This window comes from Bombina bombina, chromosome 1 (genome assembly GCF_027579735.1).
Source record: "Bombina bombina isolate aBomBom1 chromosome 1, aBomBom1.pri, whole genome shotgun sequence".
Classification (NCBI taxonomy): Eukaryota; Metazoa; Chordata; class Amphibia; order Anura; family Bombinatoridae; genus Bombina; species Bombina bombina.
The window spans coordinates 1,242,256,802-1,242,281,963 of NC_069499.1; the positions used below are offsets into that span (position 1 = coordinate 1,242,256,802).

Consider the following 25,162-nt stretch of genomic DNA (forward strand, 5'->3'; position numbering starts at 1 on the left):
AGTAAAACCCACTACCCACACAACCAACCCCCCAAATAAAAGCCTAACTAAAAAAACCTAAGCTCCACATTGCCCTGAAAATGGCATTTAGATGGGCATTGCCCTTAAAAGGGCATTTAGCTCTATTGCAGGCCCAAAGTCCTAACCTAAAAAATAAACCCACCCAATACACCCTTAAAAAAATCCTAACACTAACCCCCGAAGATTCACTTACCGGGAGAAGTCTTCATCCAAGTTGCAAGATGTCCTCAACGAAGCCGCCAGGAGTAATCCTCCAGACGGGCAGAAGTCTTCATCCAGACGGCATCTTCTATCTTCATCCTACCGGTGCGGAGCAGGACCATCTTCAAGACATCCGACGCAGAGCATCCTCTTCATCCGACGGACTAACGACGAATGATTGCATCAGCCAATAGGATTTTTTCAACCTTATTTCCGATTGGCTGATAGAATTCTATCAGCCAATCAGAATCTAAGGGACGCCATCTTGTATGACATCATTTAAAGGTACCTTCATTCATCGTTAGTCCATCGGATGAAGAGGATGCTCTGCGTCGGATGTCTTGAAGATGGACCCGCTCCACACCGGAAGGATGAAGATAGAAGATGCCATCTGGATGAAGACTTCTGCCCATCTGGAGGACCACTTCTGCCCATCTGGAGGACCACTTCTGCCGGCTTCGTTGAGGACAACTTACCGCTTGGATGAAGACTTCTCCCAGTAAGTGAATCTTCGGGGGTTAGTGTTAGGATTTTTTTAAGGGTGTATTGGGTGGGTTTATTTTTAGGTTAGGGCTTTGCGCTTGCAATAGAGCTAAATGCCCTTTTAAGGGCAATGCCCATCCAATGGGGAGCTTAGTTTTTTTTTTAGTTAGGCTTTTATTTGGGGGGTTGCTTGTGTGGGTGGTGGGTTTTACTGTTGGGGGGCTTTGTTTGTATTTTTTTTAACAGGTAAAAGAGCTGATTTCTTTGGGGCAATGCCCAGCAAAAGGCCCTTTTAAGGGCTGTTTGTAGTTTAGTTTAGGCTAGGGCTTTTTTTTAATATTTTTTTTTTGGGGGGGGGGCTTTTTTATTTTGATAGGGCTATTAGATTAGGTGTAATTAGTTTAAATATCTTGTAATTTGTTTTTTATTTTCTGTAATTTAGTGGTTTTTTTTTTGTGATTTAGCTAATGTATTTAATTGTATTTAATTTAGGTAATTTATTTAATTGTAGTGTAATGATAGGTGTTAGTGTAATTTAGGTTAGGTTTTATTTTACAGGTAAATTTGTATTTATTTTAGCTAGGTAGTTAGTAAATAGTTAATAACTATTTAGTAACTATTCTACCTAGTTAAAATAAATACAAACTTGCCTGTAAAATAAAAATAAACCCTAAGCTAGCTACAATGTAACTATTAGTTATATTGTAGCTAGCTTAGGGTTTATTTTATAGGTAAGTATTTAGTTTTAAATAGGAATAATTTAGTTAATGATAGTAATTTTTATTTAGATTTATTTTAATTATATTTAAGTTAGGGGGTATTAGGGTTAGACTTAGGTTTAGGGGTTAATAAATTTAGAATAGTGGCTGCGATGTTGGGGGTGGCAGATTAGGGGTTAATAAGTGTAGGTAGGTTGCGGCGACATTGGGGGCGGCAGATTAGGGGTTAATAAATATAATGTAGGTGTTGGCGATGTTGGAGGCAGCAGATTAGGGGTTAATAAATATAATGTAGGTGGCAGCAATGTCTGGAGCGGCAGATTAGGGGTTAATAAGTATACTGCAGGTGTCGGCGATGTCGGGGGCAGCATATTAGGGGTTAATAAGTGTAATATTAGGGGTGTTTAGACTCGGGGTTCATGTTAGGGTGTTAGGTGTAAACATACATTTTTATTTCCCCATAGGAATCAATGGGGCTGCGTTACTGAGTTTTAAGCTGCTTTTTTGCAGGTGTTAGACTTTTTCTCAGCCGGCTCTCCCCATTGATGTCTATGGGGAAATCGTGCACGAGCACGTACGACCAGCTCACCGCTGACTTAAGCAGCGCTGGTATTGCAGTGCAGTGTGGAGCTAAATTTTGCACTACGCTCACTTCTTGCCTTTTAACGCCAGGTTTGTAAAAACCTGTAATACCAGCGATACAGGTAAGTGAGCGGTGAGAAAAAACTGCACGTTAGCACCGCACAACTCATAACCTAAAACTCGTAATCTGGCCGATAGTATGCAATTTTGTACATAAAGTAATATTGTGTAAAAAAATATGTTTAAAATGCCTTTTGAATATACATGAAATTGAAACTATCTATACACTATGAAATATTTCTGATGCATTGATGTAATTTTTTGTATTCTAGAAATGGTCTTCACGTTACTGCGCAATAGCTGTTGACAAATTGTCATATGGTGATGAAATTGAACAGGATGACTCTTCAATACCAAAGGTAATAGTTGAAAAACACTGTATTGCATTTTGTTGTGCAAAGAATTGTTTTTCTTGAATTTAAAAATGATAATATATTTATGTATAATATTCCCTATAAAAATGTAATCACTATGGTGGATGGTTTCTATTAATAATCCATATTCTGATGACGTTGTGTGATATCTGTTAAAGGGACAGTCTACACCAGAATTGTTATTGTTTTAAAAGATAGATAATCCCTTTATTACCCATTCCCCAGTTTTGCATAATCAACACAGTTATATTAATATACTTTTTACCTCTGTGATTATCTTGTATCTAAGCCTCTGCAAACTGCCCCTTTATTTCAGTTCTTTTGACAGACTTGCAGTTTAACCAATCAGTGCTGGCTCCCAGGTAACTTCACGTGCATGAGCACAGTGTTATCTATATGAAACGCATGAACTAACACCCTCTAGTGGTGAAACACTGTTAAAATGCATTCTGAAAAGAGGCGGCCTTCAAGGTCTAAGAAATTAGCATATGATCCTCCTAGGTTAAGCTTTCAACTAAGAATACCAAGAGAGCAAAGCAAAATTGGTGATAAAAGTAAATTGTTTAAAATTACATGCCCTATCTGAATCATGAAAGTTTATTTTGGACTAGACTGTCCCTTTAACATGAGTGTGAATGTAGGTGACCAATTAAAATGGACTATCACTACAAACCTTGAAAATGTGGAGTAAATCTGATCACTTTTTCCAAAGATATTTTTGGACTGACTGGCAAAAAAAGGTTGAAAACATTATTTTGTAATTTACCAAGGATAAGTATTTATATTAACTTAAGCCAGACAGAAATGTGAAATTATAAAATAGAAGAGTGCACCAAACATTCTATAAGGCATCAAATCTTTGTACATGGATTTAAAAATCATTGAATTTGTGCAGTAGTTAGTTTTTCATTTAAAAACTCCCATTTTCATTGGTGGTCATCTGTCTATTCCCAGACATCGTAAGCAGTTTTGTCTGAGTTGCCACAGTAATGTAAGTAAGTAATTGTTCCCAGTAGACATTTTGTGTAATACTGGTAGTTATGTGATTTTTATCTTATTTTATCTGCTAAAACACTAATATTGCAATGATGCTTTTCAGTATTGAAAGTTTTTTCTTATCATATTGTTTTCCTAAGCAATGCTAAGATTCTCTCTGTGCTTACCTCATGTTCTTGTTTTGAATTTAATGAGTTGCTATCAATGAATACTATTATACACACTAATAATGGTGTCTCTATACCATTACTGACAGGTACTACTGCAATCCTATTGTTAATGTCAAAGGGATTCTGAATTTAGCAATTATGTATTTATTACTTGTCTAGTGCAATGGGCAGCTCTCTGAGAGGCTTTTGCTGCTTCTCCTTAAAGGGACAGTAAAGTCATAATAAGGCATTCATGATTTAGACAGAGCTTACAATTTTAAACAACTTTTTAATTTACTTCTTTAATTTAATTTGATTCCTTCTCTTGTTATCCTTTGCTGAAAGGTTTATCTAAGAAAGCTCAGGAGCATCAAAGAAACTAGGTTCTAGCTGCTGATTGGTGGCTGCATATATGGCTGCATATATTTACCGATTGTCATTGGCTCACCCATGTGTTCAGTTAGAAACCAGTAGTGCATTGCTGCGACTTCAACAAATGATACCAAGAGAATGAAGAACATTTGTTAACAGAAGTAAACTAGAAAGTTGTTTAAAATTGTATGTTCTACCTAAATCACAAAAGAACATTTTTGGTTTTCATGTCCCTTTAATCCTGCCCCATAAACCATGTGACTTGATGTAACTACAACATGGAGTCTTAGAGTGATAATTGTTACCACATGGGGAGGAAATCTAAATAACTTTAAAATGCAGTGAAAGTAGAGAGGGGAAGAAATGTGGAGAAGTTTAAAATATGAGCTAAAATGGTTAGCTACCACCAGAGGCGTAACCAATGTTCCCTCTAAGGCCAGATTTGTGTGCGGCCCAGCAGTGAAACAGTTAATTAGGTAACCACACCCTGCAATTAGCAAACACTGCACAATGCAGATGACAAGGTATAGTTCTCTTGTTAACTGTTTCACTGCTGGGCTGCACACAAAACTGTCCTTAGAGGGAACACTGGGCCGGGCGTAACTAGAATTCACAGGGCCCAGGTGCAAGAATCTAAGAAGGGCCACACCCACCCCTCCACCCCCCCTAAAAAAGTGAATTTGATACATATCTTTTTTAACATTTAACACAGAAAAAAAAAATGTGAATCTGCAAAGGAGGTACCCTGTGCCCACAGTCTGTGAGATGGTCTGACCCCCTATTACTGTATAAAGTGACACTGTTTAACCCACCAATACTGTATATAGTGAGTCAGTGACACAGTCTGTAATTTGCTGGTGAGATGGCTGGCCTGACCCTACCCACCCCAGTACTTTATAAAGTGACCACAGTAGTCTGTGACATGGTCCAGCGCCCCCCCCGCACTGTATATAGTGATACTGTATAGTGAGACTGTTTACCCCTGCACCCTTTGCTGTAGTAACAAGGTCTGTAATTTGCTGGTTCCACAAACATACACATACAAGCATAAATATATACACAGTCACATACATACATGCATGAATACACACACAGTCACATACATACATACACATGCACACATGCATGAATACACACACAGTCACATACATACATACATACACACGCACACATGCATGAATACACACACAGTCACATACATACATACACACATACACATGCATGAATACACACACAGTCACATACATACATACACACGCACATATGCATGAATAAACACACAGTCACATACATACATACACACGCACACATGCATGAATACACACACAGTCACATACATACATACATACATACACATGCATGAATATACACACAGTCACATACATACATACACACATACACATGCATGAATACACACACAGTCACATACATACATACACACGCACACATGCATGAATACACACACAGTCACATACATGCATACATATGCATGAATACACACACAGTCACATACATACATACACACGCACACATGCATGAATACACACACAGTCACATACATACATACACACGCACACATGCATGAATACACACACAGTCACATACATACATACACACGCACACATGCATGAATACACACACAGTCACATACATACATACACACGCACACATGCATGAATACACACACAGTCACAAACATACATACACACGCACACATGCATGAATACACACACAGTCACATACATACATACACACGCACACATGCATGAATACACACACAGTCACATACATACATACACACGCACACATGCATGAATACACACACAGTCACAAACATACATACACACGCACACATGCATGAATACACACACAGTCACATACATACATACACACGCACACATGCATGAATACACACACAGTCACATACATACATACATACACATGCATGAATACACACACAGTCACATACATACATACATACATACACATGCATGAATACACACACAGTCACATACATACATACACACGCACACATGCATGAATACACACACAGTCACATACATACATACACACGCACACATGCATGAATACACACACAGTCACATACATACATACACACATACACATGCATGAATACACACACAGTCACATACAAACATACACACACACACACACATACATGCATAAATACACAGTCACATACATACATACATACACATACACACTAACCCCCGTAGTCAGAGACACTAGTGAAGCATCATGTCACACTCACATGATATCAGTGCAGGCAGTGACGTCTGCACCCCCTGTAGTTTCGCCCCTTGCTACCACCAGAACCAAAATACAGGGAGGGACGCTTGTATTTACACTACAGAGATATGCTGAGTTTGCTGAACTCAGTTATTCTACTTATTTAGAGGTATTGGCAACACAATTTTTTAGGTAAGTCAAACTCTTAGGATATAATTATTCAATTCCAGGTGATCAATATAGACCCTGAGAATCCCATTAGTTTTCCCACCAACAGCGTCAGATTAATCTATACAGCAGAATTCTTTATTTTCTTGTGGATATCGTTTTGCTCTGTTCTGGAGAGTGGCTTTTTCACACAGTCTCTAAAAACAACAATAGCCTTTCTATTGGCTTATATCACTAGACATGAACCTTGTTTGGTTTTATTTTATGTGCCATTTAAGACACCTAGTTTCAACAAATATGTTGGATGATCTTTTGATAGTGAAGTTTATCAAGTAAAGACCTTCAATGACACTACTGTTTGTGTCAATCAACCCGATCAAGTACGATCGGGTTGATTGACACTCCCTGCTAGCGGCCGATTGGCTGCGAATCTGCAGGGGGCGGCATTGCACCAGCAGTTCACAAGAACTGCTGGTGCAATGATAAATGCTGACAGTGTATGCTGTCAGCATTTATCGATGTGCAACGGACATGATATGCTACATCATTTTATATCCACTCGCACTATGATAAATCTACCCCTTAGTCTGAACTTCAAATAAGAAGTAGATTTTTTTTCTGACAAATTTCAAAGTTATGTCTATTTCCACTCCCACTGCATCATGTGACAGCCATCAGCCAATCACAAATGCATATACGTACAATATATTCTGTGAGTTCTTGCACAGTTGGAGCTGGTGACTCAAAAAGTGTAAATATAAAAAGACTGTGCACATTTTGTTAATCAAAGTAAATTGAAAAGTTATGTAAAATTGCATGTTCTATCTGGATCATTAAAGTTTAATTTTGACTTGAGCGTCCCTTTAAGGTTAGTTGTACATTTCTTTAGTTTTGGTTTGTTTTTCAGTTTGTGATACCAGTTGTCAAATATCACTATAAGTTACGGTAGTGTCATTTGTAAACTATAGTAGGGCCAGTTATCTTTTTTTCTGTTAGTTTTACACGTTGTGCAAGAAGCGTATCTTTCCCTATTTTCATCAGTTTTCCCAAATGCAGGGCATTGCTTGCTATGCTGTTCTACAGCTGCTGAACAACTGTTTGTATTTTATGCCTATATGTTATGTCATTTTATTTCTGCTCGTAGTAATCACCATTAATAGTTCTGCATGAACACAAAAGATCATACGTTTCATCTTTCTTTCTGAGTAATTGCTCTGCAAACCAGGACTAGCTGCCTCTGTATTATGAGTAATTCAGTGCCCTGTAATTACACCTTTAGTTATCATTTATTTTACACTTTTAAATTAGTCACATACTGTTCAATAGCCACAGTTTAATTCTGTATCTTGTAACTGAATGTTTTGAATATTTAATTGTGTCTACAAACACACGGCTAGATAACAAGTTTTGCGTTATGAGTGAAAAGGCAGCGTTATGGCTCTTTTTCACTACCGCTGCTATTACGAGTCTTGTAGGTATAGCTGTACCGCACGCGTTTTTATCGTCACGCAATGTAACTACCGCACTTTTTAAAAAGTTATTTTTCAATGGGACTTCCACAGCGCCGGTATTACGAGTTTGCCTGTCCGGCCAAAAAGTGAGTGGTACAGCTCATAACTACAAGATTTGTACCGTAAACTGAAAGTCAGTAGTTATTGGTTTTACGTTACAAAGCTGTAACATTAAGCTCATAACTAAAGTGTTACAAAGTACACTAACACCCATAAACTACCTATTAACCCCTAAACCGAGGCCCTCCTACATCGCAAACACTAAAAATAAAATTATTAACCCCTAATCTGCCACTCCGGACATCGCCGCCACTATAATAAACATATTAACCCCTAAACCGCCGCCCTCCCACATCGTAAACACTAGTTAAATATTATTAACCCCTAATCTGCTGCCCCCAATGTCGCCGCCACTATACTAAAGTTATTAACCCCTAAACCTCTGGCCTCCCACATCACTAACACTAAATAAATATATTAACCCCTAACCGTAAGTCTAACCCTAAGTCTGACACCCCTAACTTTAATATAATTAAAATAAATCTAAATAAAACCTACTATTATTACCTAAATAATACCTATTTAAGACTATATACTTGCCTGTAAAATAAACCCTAAGCTAGCTAAATATAACTAATAGTTATATTGTATCTAGCTTATGTTTTATTTTTATTTCACAGCTAAGTTTGTATTTATTTTAACTAGGTAGAATAGTTAGTAAATAGTTATTAACTGTTTACTAGCTACCTAGTTAAAATAAATACAAATTTACCTGTAAAATAAAACCTAACCTAAGTTACACTAACACCTAACATTACACTAAAATGAAATAAATTACATTAATTAACTAAATTAACCCCCCCCCACTAAATTACACAAAATAAAAAACAAATTACAAGATATTTAAACTAATTACACCTAATCTAATAGCCCTATCAAAATAAAAAAGCCCCCCAAAATAAAAAAAATCAATCAGCCAATAGGATTGAGCTTGCATTCTATTGGCTGATTGGAACAGCCAATAGAATGCAAGCTCAATCCTATGGCTGATTGGATCAGCCAATAGGATTGAAGCTCAATCCTATTGGCTGATTGGTGCGTTTTACTGTTGGGGGGGTGTTTGTATTTTTTACAGGTAAAATAGCGTATTTCTTTGGGGCAATGCCCTGCAAAAGGCCCTTTTAAGGGCTATTGGCAGTTTAGTTTAGGCTAGGGTTTTTTTTATTTTGGGGGGGCTTTTTTATTTTGATAGGGCTATTAGATTAGGTGTAATTAGTTTAAATATTTGATAATTTCTTTTTTATTTTGTGTAATTTAGTGTTTATTTTTTTGTAATTTAGTTAATTGCATTTAATTAATATAATTTAATTTAATTTTAGTATAATGTTAGGTGTTAGTGTAAGACAGGTTAGGTTTTATTTTACAGGTAAATTTGTATTTATTTTAACTAGATAGTTAGTAAATAGTTAATAACTATTTACTAACTAGTCTACCTAGTTAAAATAAATACAAACTTAGCTGTGAAATAAAAATAAAACCTAAGCTAGCTACAATGTAACTATTAGTTATATTGTTGCAAGCTTAGGGTTTATTTTATAAGTATTTAGTTTTAAATAGGAACTATTTAGTTCATGATAGTAATTTTTATTTAGATTTATTTTAATTATATTAAAGTTAGGGGTGTTAGGGTTAGCGTTAGGGTTAGACTTAGGTTTAGGGGTTAATATATTTATTTAGTGTTAGTGATGTAAGAGGCCAGAGGTTTAGGGGTTAATAACTTTAGTATAGTGGCGGCGACATTGGGGGCGGCAGATTAGGGGTTAATAAGTGTAGGTAGGTGGCGGTGATGTTGGGGGCAGTAGATTAGGGGTTAATAAGTGTAATGTAGGTGTCGGCGATGTCGGGGGCGACTCGGGGTTTAAGTTAGGGTGTGGGGTGTAAAAATACATTTTCTTTCCCCATAGGAATCAATGGGGCTGCGTTACGGAGCTTTACTCTGCTTTATTGAAGGTGTTAGGCTTTTTTTTAGCTGGCTCTCCCCATTGATATCTATGGGGAAATCGTGCACAAGCACGTAAAACCAGCTCAAAGCAGTGCTGGTATTTGTGTGCGGTATGGAGCTCAACGCTGCCATATTGCCTGCTAATGCCGGGTTTTTGCAAACCTGTAATAGCAGCGCTATTGAAGGTGAGCGGTGGAAATAACTTTCAAGTTATTACCGAGCCGCTCATAACGCAAAACCTGTAATCTAGCTGACAGTTCTTTGAATTTTGCCTATAACCATTATTTTTTCACTCTTAATGAATTAAAATATATTATACACATCCATGCTGGCTAGTGTGAGCAATAGGCCAATCTTGGTAATCATTCTGAGTGTCAAAGCCTCTTATCTACATTTGGAATTATTTATTAAAGGGACATTAAAGGGGTAGTTTGAGGAGTAGGTTGTTGCCCTGACTGTTCTACTACCTGACAGCAAGGCAACAACAGTGCAAACATACGCATACAGCTGTACTATCTCTTCACCAGCCCCATCACTACTATGTAGCAGGAAATGTTAATAAAAATATTTAGATGCTGGCTATAAATAATTTTTCCAGAGAGCATGCTGAAATTCTAGAGACAGTCCATTTTGATACAGGACACTGGAAAATGTCATGTCAAGCGTTCCTGTGATTGGCTGGTTCTTTCTCACTGTATATATACTCTCTATATTTACCTTTTTACCTCAGGGACAGAGAGTATATTTTAAAACTACTACCAATAAAACAAAAATATATACTGTACTTTTGTGTTAATATCCTTTAAATGAGCAATGCCTGAGCCAATATTGTATGGAAATGGGGTAGAACTATGTGAGTGACCTTCTCACAATATTCAGTCCTCAATAATGCTCTTTTGTTCTTTTGAAGAAGGATTTTGGTATCTTAAAGGGACAGTCAACACTAAATGTTATTGTTCAAAAATATAGATAATGCCTTTACTACCCATCCCCCAATTTTGCACAACCAACATTGTTATATTAATATAATTTATAACGTTGAAACCTCTAAATGTCTGCCTGTTTCTAAGTCATTAAAGACAGCCTCTTATCACATGATTTTATTTGCTTTTCACAACAGGGGATTGCTAATTCATAAGCCTTATAGATAACATTGAGATCACACCAGTGGCTTGTGGCAGACACTGCACTTATTGGATAAAATGCAAGTCAATAGATAATAACTAAAATGTGATCAGGGGGCTGTCAGAAGATGTTTAGCTACAAGGTAATCACCGAGGTAAAAAGTATATTAATATAACTGTGTTGGTTGTGCAAAACTTGGGAATGGGTTATAAATAAAGGGATTATCTATCTTTTAAAACAAAAACACTTCTGGTGTAGACTGTCCCTTTAAGATTAAATAAAAGAAAAAAAAAATGCCTGGGTTGAGACACATATGGGGGTCGATCCGATAAAAATCGTCGCCCGCAAAAGCTGGTGACGCCAATATTTGCGCGGGTTTGGTATCCTATATACGGCGTAACCTAGAAGTTACGCACGTATATTTCTGCCATCGCCCGTAGTTTTTTGGGCCATAGGCAGGTATACCAAACCCGCGCAGTTTGGTATCCAATATACAGCGTAAGGACTTACGTGGCGAAAATGGAGAAATCTTACTCCATTTTCACCTCGCCACAAAAAGCAGCCGTAAGAATCCTTACGCTGAGTATTGGAGCCCCGTAAATAAATAAACCTAACGCCTAACGCATGCGCAATGTCTATCTACCTGTCAACCGCGATCTGCTAAATAAAACCTAACACCTAACGCATATCAGATCAGATTAAGGCATATCAATCAGATTGAACTTGAATCTGATTGGCTGATTCAATCAGCCAATCAGATTTTTCTACCTTAATTCCGATTGGCTGATAGAATTCTATCAGCCAATCGGAATTTGACGGACGCCATCTTGGATGACGTCATTTAAAGGTACCTCATTTGTCGTTCAGTCGTCGGCCGCGATGGATGCTCCACGTTGGAGGAGCGAAGAATGAAGATTGAAGATGCCGCTTAATGGAAGATGCCGCTTAATGGAAGATGCTGCCCGATGGAAGAAGACTTTGCTGCCGCTTGGAGAAAGACATCACCGGATGAAGAATTCTTCTTTGCCGCTTGATTGGACATCGCCCGGATCGGATGAAGAGTTCTGCCCGGCGGGGTGAATACAAGGTAGGGAGATCTTCAGGGGGGTAGTGTTAGGTTTATTTAAGGGGGGTTTGGGTTAGATTAGGGGTATGTGGGTGGTGGGTTGTAATGTTGGGGGGTGGTATTGTGGTTTTTTTTCAGGCAAAAGAGCAGTTTTCTTTGGGGCATGCCCCCACAAAAGGCCCTTTTAAGGGCTGGTAAGGTAAAATAGCTTTGAACTATTTTTAATTTAGAATAGGGTAGGGAATTTTTTTTATTTTGGGGGTTTATTATTTTATTAGGGGGCTTAGAATAGGTGTAATTAGCTTAAAAATCTTGTAATCTTTTTTTATTTTTTGTAATTTAGTTTAGCTTATTTAATTGTATTTTTAGATAGATATTTGTAGTTTATTTATTTTATTGATAGTGTAGGTGTATTTGTAACTTAGGTTAGGATTTATTTTACAGGTAATTGGGTAATTATTTTAACTAGGTAGCTATTAAATAGGTAATAACTATTTAATAGCTATTATACCTAGTTAAAATAATTAACAATTTACCTGTAAAATAAATATAAACCCTAACATAGCTACAGTGTAATTATTAATTATATTGTAGCTATCTTAGGGTTTATTTTATAGGTAAGTATTTAGATTTAAATAGGAATATTTTAATTAATAATATTAATATTAGATTTATTTTAATAAGAGTTTAGTTAGGATGTTAGAGTTAGATAGGGTTATTATACTTAATATATATATATATATATATATATATATATATATATATATATATATATATATATATATATATAATATAATAACGATATTAACTATATTAACCCTAAAATAATTAGGGTTAATATAGTTAATATATATAATATAATAACTATATTAACTATATTAACCCTAATATAATTAGGGTTAATATAGTTAATATAGGTGGCCGCGGTGTAGGGGGATTAGATTAGGGGTTAATACATTTATTATAGGTGGCCGCGGTGTAGGGGGATGTAGATTGTAGGCAAAAGAGCAGTTTACTTTGTGACAAAGCCCCGCCAAAAGCCCTTTTAAGGGCTGGCAAAAGAGCTGAATTCTTTGGGGCATGCCCCGCAAAAAGCTCTTTTAAGGGCTGGCAAAAGAGCTGTTACTTTGGGGCAATGCCACGCAAAAAGCCCTTTTCAGGGCTATTTGTAGGGTTAGACTTAGGTTTAGTGGTAGGGATAGTTTAGTATTTTAGGGGTTAAATAATTTAATATAGATGGCGGCGGGGTAGGGGGATTAGATTAGGGGTTAATAATTTTAAAATAGATAGCGGCGGGGTACGGGCTCACTTTAGGGGGTAGGTAAGGTAGATGGCGGCGGTGTTAGGGGCTCACTTTAGGGGGTTATAGATTTAATATAGCTGGCGGCGGTTTAGGGGTTAATAACTTTATTAGGTAGCAGCGGTTTAGGGGTTAATACATATTTTATTGTTAGGATAGTGAGGGGGGATAGCGGATAGAGGGTTAGACGTGTCGGGCTATGTTAGGGAGGCGTGTTAGACAGTGCGGGTGATTTAGACTTTAGTCAGGTTTTGTAGGCGCCGGCAGTTTCTAACGTGCCGTAAGTCACTGGCGACGCCAGAAATTTGTACTTGCGCAGATTTCTGGACATCGCTGGTTTATCTGACTTACGGCACGTTAGCATCTGACGGCACCGTATATGGGATAGCTCGAGTTGCGAGCTGAAACTGCGGGCGACGCGGGTTCCCTCGCTTGTGCCGCAAACTACGATCTATATCGGATCGCGCCCATGATATTTAATTTGGAGATACGGAGGACCAGACAAAATTCACTTGAGGTCCTAAATTGGCCAGACAAGCCTGATCAAGTTTATTGTTAAACACTAATCCATGTAAGCCTAAGAGTCCAGCTGTTTGCAGATCACCTTCATAAGAGCTGACTACAACAGCGCAACTCTCGGCAGGGTCCTCTACCCATTTTATCCATATAAATGTTACCTTTTATATTGCCTATGCTTATAGCGCTGAGGAATCTGTTGGCGCTCTACAAATAAACAATTATAATATTGGAACTGTTCAGTATATTGTATACTTTATTAGTTTCTATGGAGTCGACTACTTGATAACTTTAAATAGACAACCTTGTGAGTATTTTTAGGTGAAATAACAATCAGACCGACTGCCAAAGGCTCAATAAATGTTTGTTTCAATTCATCAGATGTCATCATATTAAATATTTATCTTAGCTGGAAAGTACTATTCTTGTTATAGGTCACTGCATAAATGATAGACAAACACATAGGGGGATCATGCTCAAGGGACATCAAACACAAACATTTTATATTATAAATATGAAAGAGCAGCCATTAAAGGCACAGTAAAGACAAATTTAAACTTTAATCATTCAGATACAGCAAAAATCCCCATAGACTTTAAAAGTATTTTTTTTTTTTTTTTTAAATATGAGATAAGTACTTCTAAAGGATAGTGACCGACCCCTACATGTTTAACCCTTGCAATGTTTTTGAAAACATAATTAAATTAAAGTCATCTCCAGAGGAGCAGTGTACTACTTGGACATAACTGAACACTTCTGGTGAGCCAATAGCAAGAGACAAATGTTGGTAGCTACCAATCAGCAGCTAGCTGAGGATATGTACATATTATTTTCGACAAAGGGTACCAAAAGAACAAAGTAAATTTGATCACAGAAGTGTATTTAAATGTATCATAACATTACGTTCATGAATCAAGCAAGTTTAATTTTTACTTTGCTATCCCATTAATTTGAACTTTTAAACTAGTAGGAAATTAATGTTTCTGCACACTTAATGCTTAACTATTAGTTGTTTACTGGCTAATCAGGACAACTCCCAAATTTACAGGTGGATAAGTTAAAGCCTCCTCAAGCTACCCACAAACTAAAATATAATTTCAAAAACCTTTGTACATAGAGTACATCATAACTATACGTTCCTGTTGCTTTAACTTTTATGCTGCCCATATTTACATAAATTAATTTTAACCCAGATGTGATTGCAGGAGAAGTATTCATTCTTGGTATCAAACTTAAAGACACAGTCTACACCTTTAAAATAGCTTTTTTACGGTTACTGCTGCATGATATAGAAAGGGTTTAGGAGGGTATTTGCATCTTATTCTAAAGTAAGACTTTAAGATGACTAAAGTGTAGACTGTCCCTTTAAGATACACAACCTGTTATATATGTATAAAATGCAACTTTTTTTGTTTTCTAATAGCAAGCTAAGGTTCTATAGCATCTCATCATCATTCTATAAATTGTAAAGAGATTATGACATTAGCTAACAAATGTTACCTTTTGTAGTTTAATCATTTCTAAATAATAACTATCTTTTCACATTTCTCCTGTCTCATTTCCTGTTCTTTGCATAACCAGAAAACCAAAGATCTTCATTTGCAAGAGAAATGGTTTCATGGCCGAATGAGGGAGGGAAGGATCATGGCAGAACGATTGCTCCAGGAGTACTGTGCAGAAATGGGAGGCAAAGATGGCACATTTTTAGTGCGACAAAGCGAAACTTACTGGGATAACTACACACTCTCTTTCTGGTAAAGTCTATGAAGAAGTCTCTTAAAGAAATTTATCATGGGGCTTGCAAGTGGATTGTAAAAGGGCTCAAAGATAAAAACAAAAAACATTCTATAAAATCTCATCCAATAAATATCAGTTATCTATTTGTATAGACTGGAATCCATGCCATTGTTTGATCTTCATCAGTTTAGTAATCTATTTTTATGCATACATTCATGAGTTCTTAAGAATACCAAACCATCTCCCCTAGATCTCTAGGCCAAACTACCCGATCACTTAGGTTTCCCCTTGCACTGCCTGGGCCTTATCACTTAATACTCAGTCATTTTAAAATGTTGTGATGTACATTTCATTAATATAGGTGTGTACTTCCATGTACAAAGTAGCATTAGCTGCTCTGAAGCCATGGCGGGGCAGATTCGCACATGCGAGCCTGCTACCGCAATGTAAAAAACAGCAGTCATTACAGAGAGAGAAATAACTGAGAGCTTGCTTGATTGCTGTCTGTGATTGACAGTCCCTTCTCTCACGTGATTGGTCGGGTGAGTGAAGGGGCGGGCATACTAAAAAAACTGCGTAATCATAATTTAAAAGAGGGCGGGGTCATGGACTCACAGGGTCATGGACTCTTCATGTCCGGAAATAAATTTATCAGGTAAGCATAAATTTTGTTTTCTTTTCTATGACATGGAGAGTCCACAACGTCATTCCAATTACCAGTGGGAACCAACACCCAAGCTGTAGTACACTGAATGAACAGAGAGGGAGAACAAGGCAGGAGGACCTAAACAGAAGGCACCACCGCTTGAAGAACCCTTTCTCCCAAAAGAGACCTCAGCTGAGGCAAAAGTATCAAATTTGTAGAATTTGGAAAAAGCATGCAAAGAGGACCATGTTGCCGCCTTGCAAATCTGTTCCACAGAAGCTTCCTTTTAGAAAGCCCAAGAAGAAGGGACAGCCCTAGTAGAAAGAGCCATAATTCTCTCAGGAGACTGCTGTCCAGCAGTCTCATAAGCAGAATGAATCATAACCAGAAGGAAAGAGAGAAGAAGAGGCCTTCTGACCCTTACGTTTTCCAGAGAAAACAACAAACAGGACAGAAGAATGACAAAAAAATTTATTAGCTTGAAAGTAAAAGTTTAGAGCATGCACAACATCCAAGTTATGCAAAAGACGTTCCTTATGAGAAGGATTAGGACAAAAAGAAGGAACAGCAATTTCCTGAATAATGTTTCGATCCGACACCACCTTAGGGAGAAAACCAAATTTAGTACGAAGGACCGCCTTATCTGCATGAAAAATAAGGTACAGGAAAAACACACTGCAGAGCTGAAAGCTCAGAAACTCTGCGAGCGGAAGAAATAGCAAGGAGAAACAAAACCTTCCAAGATAACAATCTCATATCAGCAACATGCATCGGCTCAAACGGAGCCTGCTGCAAAACTTTAAGAACTAGATTAAGTACTGACTGACAAACCTTTCTCTAGGCCATCCTGAAGAAAAGATAAAATATGGGAAATCCTCACCCGGCTCCAGGAACAACCCTTAGATTTGCACAAAAAAAAGATATCCATGCCATACCTTATGGTAAATCTTGCGAGCCTAAAGCATAGTATCAAAGACCGCTTCAGAAAAACCACGTCTAGACAGAACTAGGCGTTCAATCTCCAAACAGTCAGCTTTGGAGAATCCAGGTTTGGATGGAGGAAAGGACCCTGAATTAGAAGGTCCTTCCTCAGAGGTAACCTCTAGGAAGGTAGAGACGACATCCTTACTAGATCTGCGAACAAGATCCTGTGAGGCCATGCAGAAGCTATCACAATTACTGATGCTCTCTCCTGTTTTATACGAGCAATGACTTGTGGAAGGAGAGCAAACGGAGAAAACAGATATGCCAGAGAGAAAATCCAAGGAATCGCTAGAGCATCTATCAGAACATAGTAGAGTACAACCGCTACAGCTTACAGTACCTTGAAGATGCAGCGTCGTAGGGCAATGACATCATTGGCAGATAAACGTGGTATGCCACAGCCCTCAGTATACTATACATGCAAGGTGCAGAGCCAAAGGGAGTGAGAACCAACCGCTAATGTCAGTATAAACAAGAAAAATGCTGCACATCAGATCCAAATGATCACAATTTGTAAAAAATGAAACCTAGACAGACATAGACAGGTGGGTAGTCTGACGCGTTTCGCGCCCCCTAGTGGCGCTTCATCAAAGACATCTATCAGAATGGCCTGATGATCCCTTGACCTTGAACCGTACTTTTGAACCTTGGTGTTTTGGCGGGAAGCCATCAGAACCAACTCTGGAACCCCCATCTGAGGGTTATCTAAGAGAACACTTCTGGATAGAGAGCCCACTCCCCAGGAGGAAAAGTCTGTCAGAAAATCGACCTCCCAAAGTCCACTCCTGGAATGTGGATAGCAGATAGGAGATAGTCGTGAGCTTCTGCCCACTACAGAAAGTGGCCAAGTAACTCCGAGTCCCTCCCTGGTGGTTGATGTAAACCACTGAGGTGATGTTGTCCGACTGGAATCTGATAAACCGGACTAAAGATACTTTATAATTTAAGAATAATCCAAGGTGTTTATAGGATGTGAAGACTCTTCCCGAGACCACAGGCCCTGAGCCTTCATAGAACGCCAAACAGCTCCCCAGCCTGACAGGCTGGTATCTGTAACCACAATTACACAGGAAGGTCTTAGGAAGCAAGTTCCCTGAGACAGATGTTTCTGTGAAAACCACCACGAGAGAGAGTCTCCTGTTAGGGGGTGCAGATTTATCCTCTGCGATAAATCTGAATGGACTCCGTTCCATTGACGGAGCATGCAAAGCTGCAGTGATCACAAATGGAACCGAGCAAAAGGATGATGTCCATGGAAGCCACCATCAGACCAATCACCTCCCATGCATTGAGCCACTGATGGACGAAAGGCAGACTGGAGGGAAAGGCGGGAAGTGTGGGTTTTCTGACCTCCATCAGGAAATCTTCATGAACAGGGAATTTATGATTGTCCCTAAGAAACACACTTTTGTAGATGGAACTAGAGAACACTTTTCCAGAATCACCTTCCACCCGTGGAAACATAGAAAAGACAGCACTATCTCTGTATGAGATTTTGCTAGTTGAAAGGATGACGCCTGAACCTTTGTTAAAGTGATCGCCCAAACAAGGACTAGAACCTTTGACCCTCAGATGAAAGTCTGATGCTCAACTGAGTATCCGGGCTCCTTGTAATAAAGCCCAAGGATTGAGTCACAGCCGCGCCCCGATATAAACATGGGAATCCTGGTTCCCAGTCTGTTTCTCTAATCCAGCGTCATCAGAGAGCTAAAGATAGACTCATCAAACGCAGAAGACCGGAAGTCATGTGAGCGGATTTTAAAAGTAAAAACTCCTTTAGAACCTTTTTCCATAATTCTTCAGCCAAGACTGAAGTCTCTCACATGTATGAGTTCCAATGTATATTACTCAGACGAAATATGATGTCAGAGACATTCATAAAGACTTCACTTCAATAGAAACATAAATATTGTTCATTAGACAGCATAGGTTATACTTAAAAAATAAACCAGAATCAGAAGAGTATATATACATATTATAAAATGATAATCAAACAGCGCATCAATCTCAATATTATGAAAGAGAATGAAAATAGGCTGCATAAACATATAAAAAAGAGAAGATTGCACCTTAAGCGGAGCAAATTATCATTGTGCTGCCACCAGATGGCGGCAAATACAGGAAAATACAGAATTTATCAGGAGAATACATCCTGAAAAGTAAACTATAAGTACATGTATTTAGAATTGTGCTTTATTTTAACCAAGTAACTCAGCTCCTATTTCCTTAGGAGCATAATTAGCATTTAGCTGCCACCTGATAGCGGCAAGTACAATAAAAACAGAATTTATCAGGAGAATACATCCTGTAAAGAAAACTGCCGGAACATATAGGGCATTTTTAGGTAGAAATTAGACTCATAAGAGAAACTACCTTTTTAACCAAAAAAGGTAAATATTCATCTCTATATGAAATTAAAGAAAATTAATTTTCCAAACTGTCATTTCTAAAAACTGCAACTAGATGGCATTAAAACTCCAATAATGCTGAAAAACTGGAGAGGAACCAGAGATATTTAAAATATAATATAAATCTCTAGGATACCCTCATGAAATTTGAGCCCTTAAATGTAGAGCCCCATACCTTCTTGCAAATTTAGACAGAGAAAAATTGACCATATTGAGATCAATAGACTGTGCTAAATAACATCAGAAGTAATAATACCGCCATCACTGATCAACGGTTTGGAAAGCTCACTACCAGCTTTCAGTCCGCATACATCGCCAGCCTCCAAAATTTAGTTATAAAATGTTGTCTCTGCCTAGTGGCGTCCTGCAAATATTAAAAGTAATGGACAAAAACTGCACTGGGATAATTGCGCCAAATACACAGCCAACGGCGGGAATAGTTGCCACAATTATGAGATTTAAAATAGCGCCTGAAAATTAAAATGCTCATATAGCGCTACATATAAAAAAAAACTTATGATAGACAAACTGCTCACGAGTCGCTGCTCTCATAGCGCAGAGCCATAGACATTTTATGTCCAACAATGTTCAGACACCATTAAAGGAAGCATGTAATAAAATTAGCCCAAGCTGTAGCCAAACACTCAGATATCCCATTCCTCATAAGAGTTCAGAGGTCCGTAATAACTGCAGTAGTTTTTCATCATAACTAAAAGTTAGATTAGCACCATTGCAGATACGGAACAGCGTGAAAAACAAGAGGTGCTGCCGCCGACAAAGACACCTTTGGCATTAAGAAGCTGCTTCTGCTTCAATAAAAAATGCTACTAAGGTTCCCCCGAAAATAACTTCCCATACAGAAAACTGACCCTCCTTTCAAAAAGGTAAAAGTCCCTTATCCTTATTATTAGGGTCCCTTCACTTAGACCACAAGCCATCAAGGGGTAAGGGAATCTAGGGACTCACCAGTCTTGCAGCTTTCTCAGCAGCCCGTGGCCTGACAGAAACATCCTCATCCTGACAGAGACCATAGAGATTCAGCTGCAGGGCAGGAACCAAATTCCAGGTTTGACAAACTCAGCCAGCCTGACAGGGACCTGTAGAATAAGAAAGAGCAGAGTAACCAACCCTGGCTTTCAGTGAAGGAGTAGCAATAATAGAAATAAAACAAAGACAACCTCGCCGCTTTCTAACTACTAAAAGCCACCACTACTCTTACTAAAGAGATTGACATGGACAGAGCTAGACCCCCAATCCATTCTTGCAGGGAAAAGTACCCATAAAAGGATTAAATATCTTCAGACACCAACTTCGCACATCCTCCATTGACAGAGGCATAGAGAATGACTGGAGATTACGGGTAAGGGAAGTTACACTTAACAGCTTTGCTGGGGTGCCCTTTGCCTCCTCCTGCTGACCAGGAGTTGAATATCCCACTAGTAATTGGAATAACGTTGTGGACTCTCCATGTCATAGGAAAGAAAACAGCTTCTTATCACATGCATTTTTATTAGCTTTTCACAACAGGGGAGTGCTAGTTCATTTGGGCTATATAGATAACATTCTGCTCACGCCCATGGGTTGTGGATGACGCTGCACTAATTGGCTTAAATGCAAGTCAATAGATAATAAATAAAAAGTCATGTGATCAGGGGGGTGTCAGAAGAGGATTAGATACAAGGTAATCACAGAGGTAAAAAGTGTATTAATATAACTGTGTTTTCTGTGCAAACTGGGGAATGGGTAATAAAGAGATTAACTATCTTTTTAAACAATATAATTTTTTTAGTTGACTGTCCCTTTAAATCTTTTTTCCAGTGCAGTAAATTATTCATGAAAATATCTGATTTATGGCTCTACTCCCTACAGGAGATCTGGCAGGGTTCAACACTGTCTCATCCGGTCCTGTGAAGATGGTGGCACAGTCAAATACTACTTGACCGACAATCTAACCTTCAATAGTATCTATGATCTAATACAACACTACAGGGAGTCAACTTTGCGCTGCGCTGAGTTTGAGCTGCGTTTAACAGATGCGGTTCCAAATCCCAACCCTCATGAATCAAAAAAGTATGTACAAATAATGAGTAGTGGGTGACATCCTAAATGTTTATATGTTTATGCTTAAATATATTTATATATATATATAATTTTTTTACAGTTGGTACTATGATAATTTGAGTCGTGGAGAAGCTGAAGATATGCTAATGAGAATTCCTCGGGATGGAGCCTTTTTAATACGCAAGAGAGAAGAAAAACCTAATTCCTATGCCATGACTTTCAGGTATGGTGAGAAACTAACGCATGAACCATGAAAACTAATTCACCTTATCAGAGACAGAGCTGTTTAACATTATCATTTTATTTAAAAACAAACAAACAAAAAAACAATACTTACCAGTGTAAGTTCTAAAGGGTGCTGAAAGGTAAAATAAGGTTTTTTCCTCTAGCCAAACATTTTAACACCAAAGATTAATATTCTAAACATATATTAAAAAGCATTGAAATTCTGAAATCAAACTACCCCACCAAAGAAAATATCATATTGTTAGATTCTGTGGGGTGGGAGAATTTAATTTTGGAATTTAAATGCTTTTAGTATTTGATTGAGGGCTTAAACTCTTTTATTAATGTTAAGCCAAAGCAAAAGTATCAAGTAATTATTTCTAGAGTATGTATATATATCTACAGTATATATATATATATATATATATATATATATATATATATATATATATATATATATATATATATATATATATAGTGAAGATCCAGAATTCAATATTGTTTTAAATGTATTAGATACCTAGGATATATTAGTTCTGGTAGATAAGTAAGGGAATTCAGCACTCTTTTATGAAATACAAAATTAGTTTTATTCTATTGAACAAATAGGTCATGTAAAGTAGATATACCCTGTCATCAAGGCAAAGCACATATCCTAAAGCACAAAGTGCAAATTGCAACAGTGCATTTACATACATAAAGTGCATATCCTATACTATAAAAGGCCACAGCTAGATTACGAGTCTTGCGTTAGGCTTAAAAAGCAGCGTTGGCCGGTCCCAGCACTGCTTTTTAACGCCCGCTGGTATTACGAGTCTTGCAGGTACAGGTGTACCGCTCACTTTTTGGGTCAGACTTGGAAATACCGCAAATCCACTTACGTCAATTGCGTATCCTCTTTTTTCAATGGGACTTGCATAGCGCCGGTGTGACGGATACCCCCAGCTGGGTAGCTCCACCAAAAGGGGTCCTGCTTCCTCCCTGCCGACTGCAGCTATGTAGCTGGCAAGTGACCACAGCCTGTAGCCACCCCTGATGCCCGACAGCACCAGTACTCAGGGTCCCACTCTGTGGCAGACTCCAGCTACCCTGACTGAGTAGCTCTGCCAGAGGGTCCTTCCTTTGCCTGCAACAGGCTGCTATGTAGCCCAGGAAAGTGATTTTAGCTGGAGCCAACCCAAATAACTAGACAGACTAGCCTTCAGGTTAAACAGGAACTCATTTTATTGAAAACACACACTCCTTTTATACAGACAGCTCATCTTGATAAGACCCTGGACAATCCCACTATTTTCCCGCCATTCCCACCCCTCCAGACTGACCGGCGCCTCCATAGGAGCCACAATCCCACATAATCTCAATACTTATGGGTGGCGGTTTCGGGGTGATCCCGGTGGATCCCTGCACTTCCAGGGTGTCATTTTAAAGCTCTCAGTCCCCAGACTTTACATTCCAAAAATCAGCATGATTCATTACTGGGGACCGGAGTTACAGTCCGTTGAAGTTATGGGGTTAGGGGTGTCCAAAACCCCCGGTTCCCAAAGGAGCTCCCCTCCAGCAATTCCCCCACCCCTTGTACTCCCCAGGGGCTACTAATCCCCAAAAGAGCAGAGCTCTGGGGCACATGGTTGCTGGAGCGACCTGGGTTAAAGTTAGTGGGTGTTCTGTTGTCCTGTGGCCGACCAGGAGTTCCAGGAGCCTGGCCAGCCTAAGAGGGGTTAGGCAGGTGTCCGTTGTGAGGCGGCCAACCTGGAGTTCCAGGAGCCCGGCCAGCCTAGGAGGGTTTTCCTGGTCATAAACCAACTCTTCTCTGAACACAAAAACAAGCCAAAATAAAGCAAACAAACAGCTTCCAGAGATGGTGGTTGCTCTGAGGAGCCCAAAACCACTGAGAAACAACAGGGGTGAAGTTGTAGGGGGAATGGGGGATAACCTTAGCTGTCTGGTATCCGTGACATCTCCCCCCCCCCCCCAGTTCGGCAGACCTGGCTAGACCCTTAACGGGTCGGCCTGGGGCTGTCCGACGGTGGCCCTCTTCTGTCTTGATCCGACGACTAAATGACGGTACCTTTAAGTGACGTCATCCAAGATGGCATCCCTTCAATTCTGATTGGATGATAGAATTCTATCAGCCAATCAGAATTAAGGTAGAAAAAATCCTATTGGCTGATTCAATCCAATGTAATTTAGTGTAGGGTAGGGCTTTTTTTTATTTTGGGGTGGCTTTTTAATTTTGTTAGGAGGATTAGATTAGGTGTAATTAGTTTAAAAATCTTGTAATTTGTTTATTATTTTCTGTAATTTAGAGTTGTTTTTTTTGTACTTTAGATAATTTTATTTAATTGTATTTAATTGTATTTAGTTTAGGAAATTTATTTAATTATAGTGTAGTGTTAGGTGTAATTGTAACTTAGGTTAGGTTTTATTTTACAGGTATATTTATCTTCATTTTAACTAGGAAGTTATTAAATAGTTAATAACTATTTAATAACTATTGTACCTAGTTAAAATAAATACAAAGTTGCCTGTAAAATAAAAATAAACCCTAAGCTAGCTACAATGTAACTATTAGTTATATTGTAGCTAGCTTAGGGTTTATTTTATAGGTATTTAGTTTTAAATATGAATAATTTATTTAATGATAGGAATATTTATTTAGATTTATTTAAATTTTATTTAAGTTAGTGGGTGTTAGGGTTAGGGTTAGACTTAGGTTTAGGGGTTAATAAATTTAATATAGTGGCAGAGGTGTAGGGGGCAGATTAGGGGTTAATAAGTATAATGTAGGTGGCGGCGGTGTAGGGGGGGCAGATTAGGGGTTAATAAGTATAATATAGGTGGTGGTGGTGTAGGGGGGGAGATTAGGGGTTAATACGTATAATGTAGGTGGCGGCGGTGTAGGGGGGGGCAGATTAGGGGTTAATAAGTATAATGTAGGTGGCGGTGGGCTCCGGGAGTGGCGGGATAGGGGTTAATAACTTTTAGTTAGGTGGCGGCGATGTAGGGGCAGCAGATTAGGGGTTAATAAGTATAATGTAGGTGGCGGCGGTGTAGGGGGCGACAGATTAGGGGTGTTTAGACTAGGGGTACATGTTAGGGTGTTAGGTGTAAACGTTCCCATAGGGATCAATGGGATATCGGGCAGCAGCGAACATAAGCTTTCGCTGCTTTCAGACTCCCATTGATTCCAATGGCATCGGATTTAA

General features: G+C 38.5%; 1 protein-coding gene across 2 annotated transcripts in view; it reads left to right on the top strand.

The window, feature by feature from the left end:
* The window catches only part of PLCG2 (phospholipase C gamma 2), a 438,832-nt gene that overhangs the window by 290,236 nt on the left and 123,434 nt on the right, over positions 1–25,162 (top strand). For both annotated transcript variants that reach the window (XM_053700715.1, XM_053700707.1), the window contains 4 exons: positions 2,339–2,425; positions 15,477–15,649; positions 21,540–21,740; positions 21,832–21,954. In XM_053700715.1, coding sequence (XP_053556690.1) covers positions 2,339–2,425; positions 15,477–15,649; positions 21,540–21,740; positions 21,832–21,954 — 584 coding nt within the window. The remainder of the gene's footprint in view (positions 1–2,338; positions 2,426–15,476; positions 15,650–21,539; positions 21,741–21,831; positions 21,955–25,162) is intronic.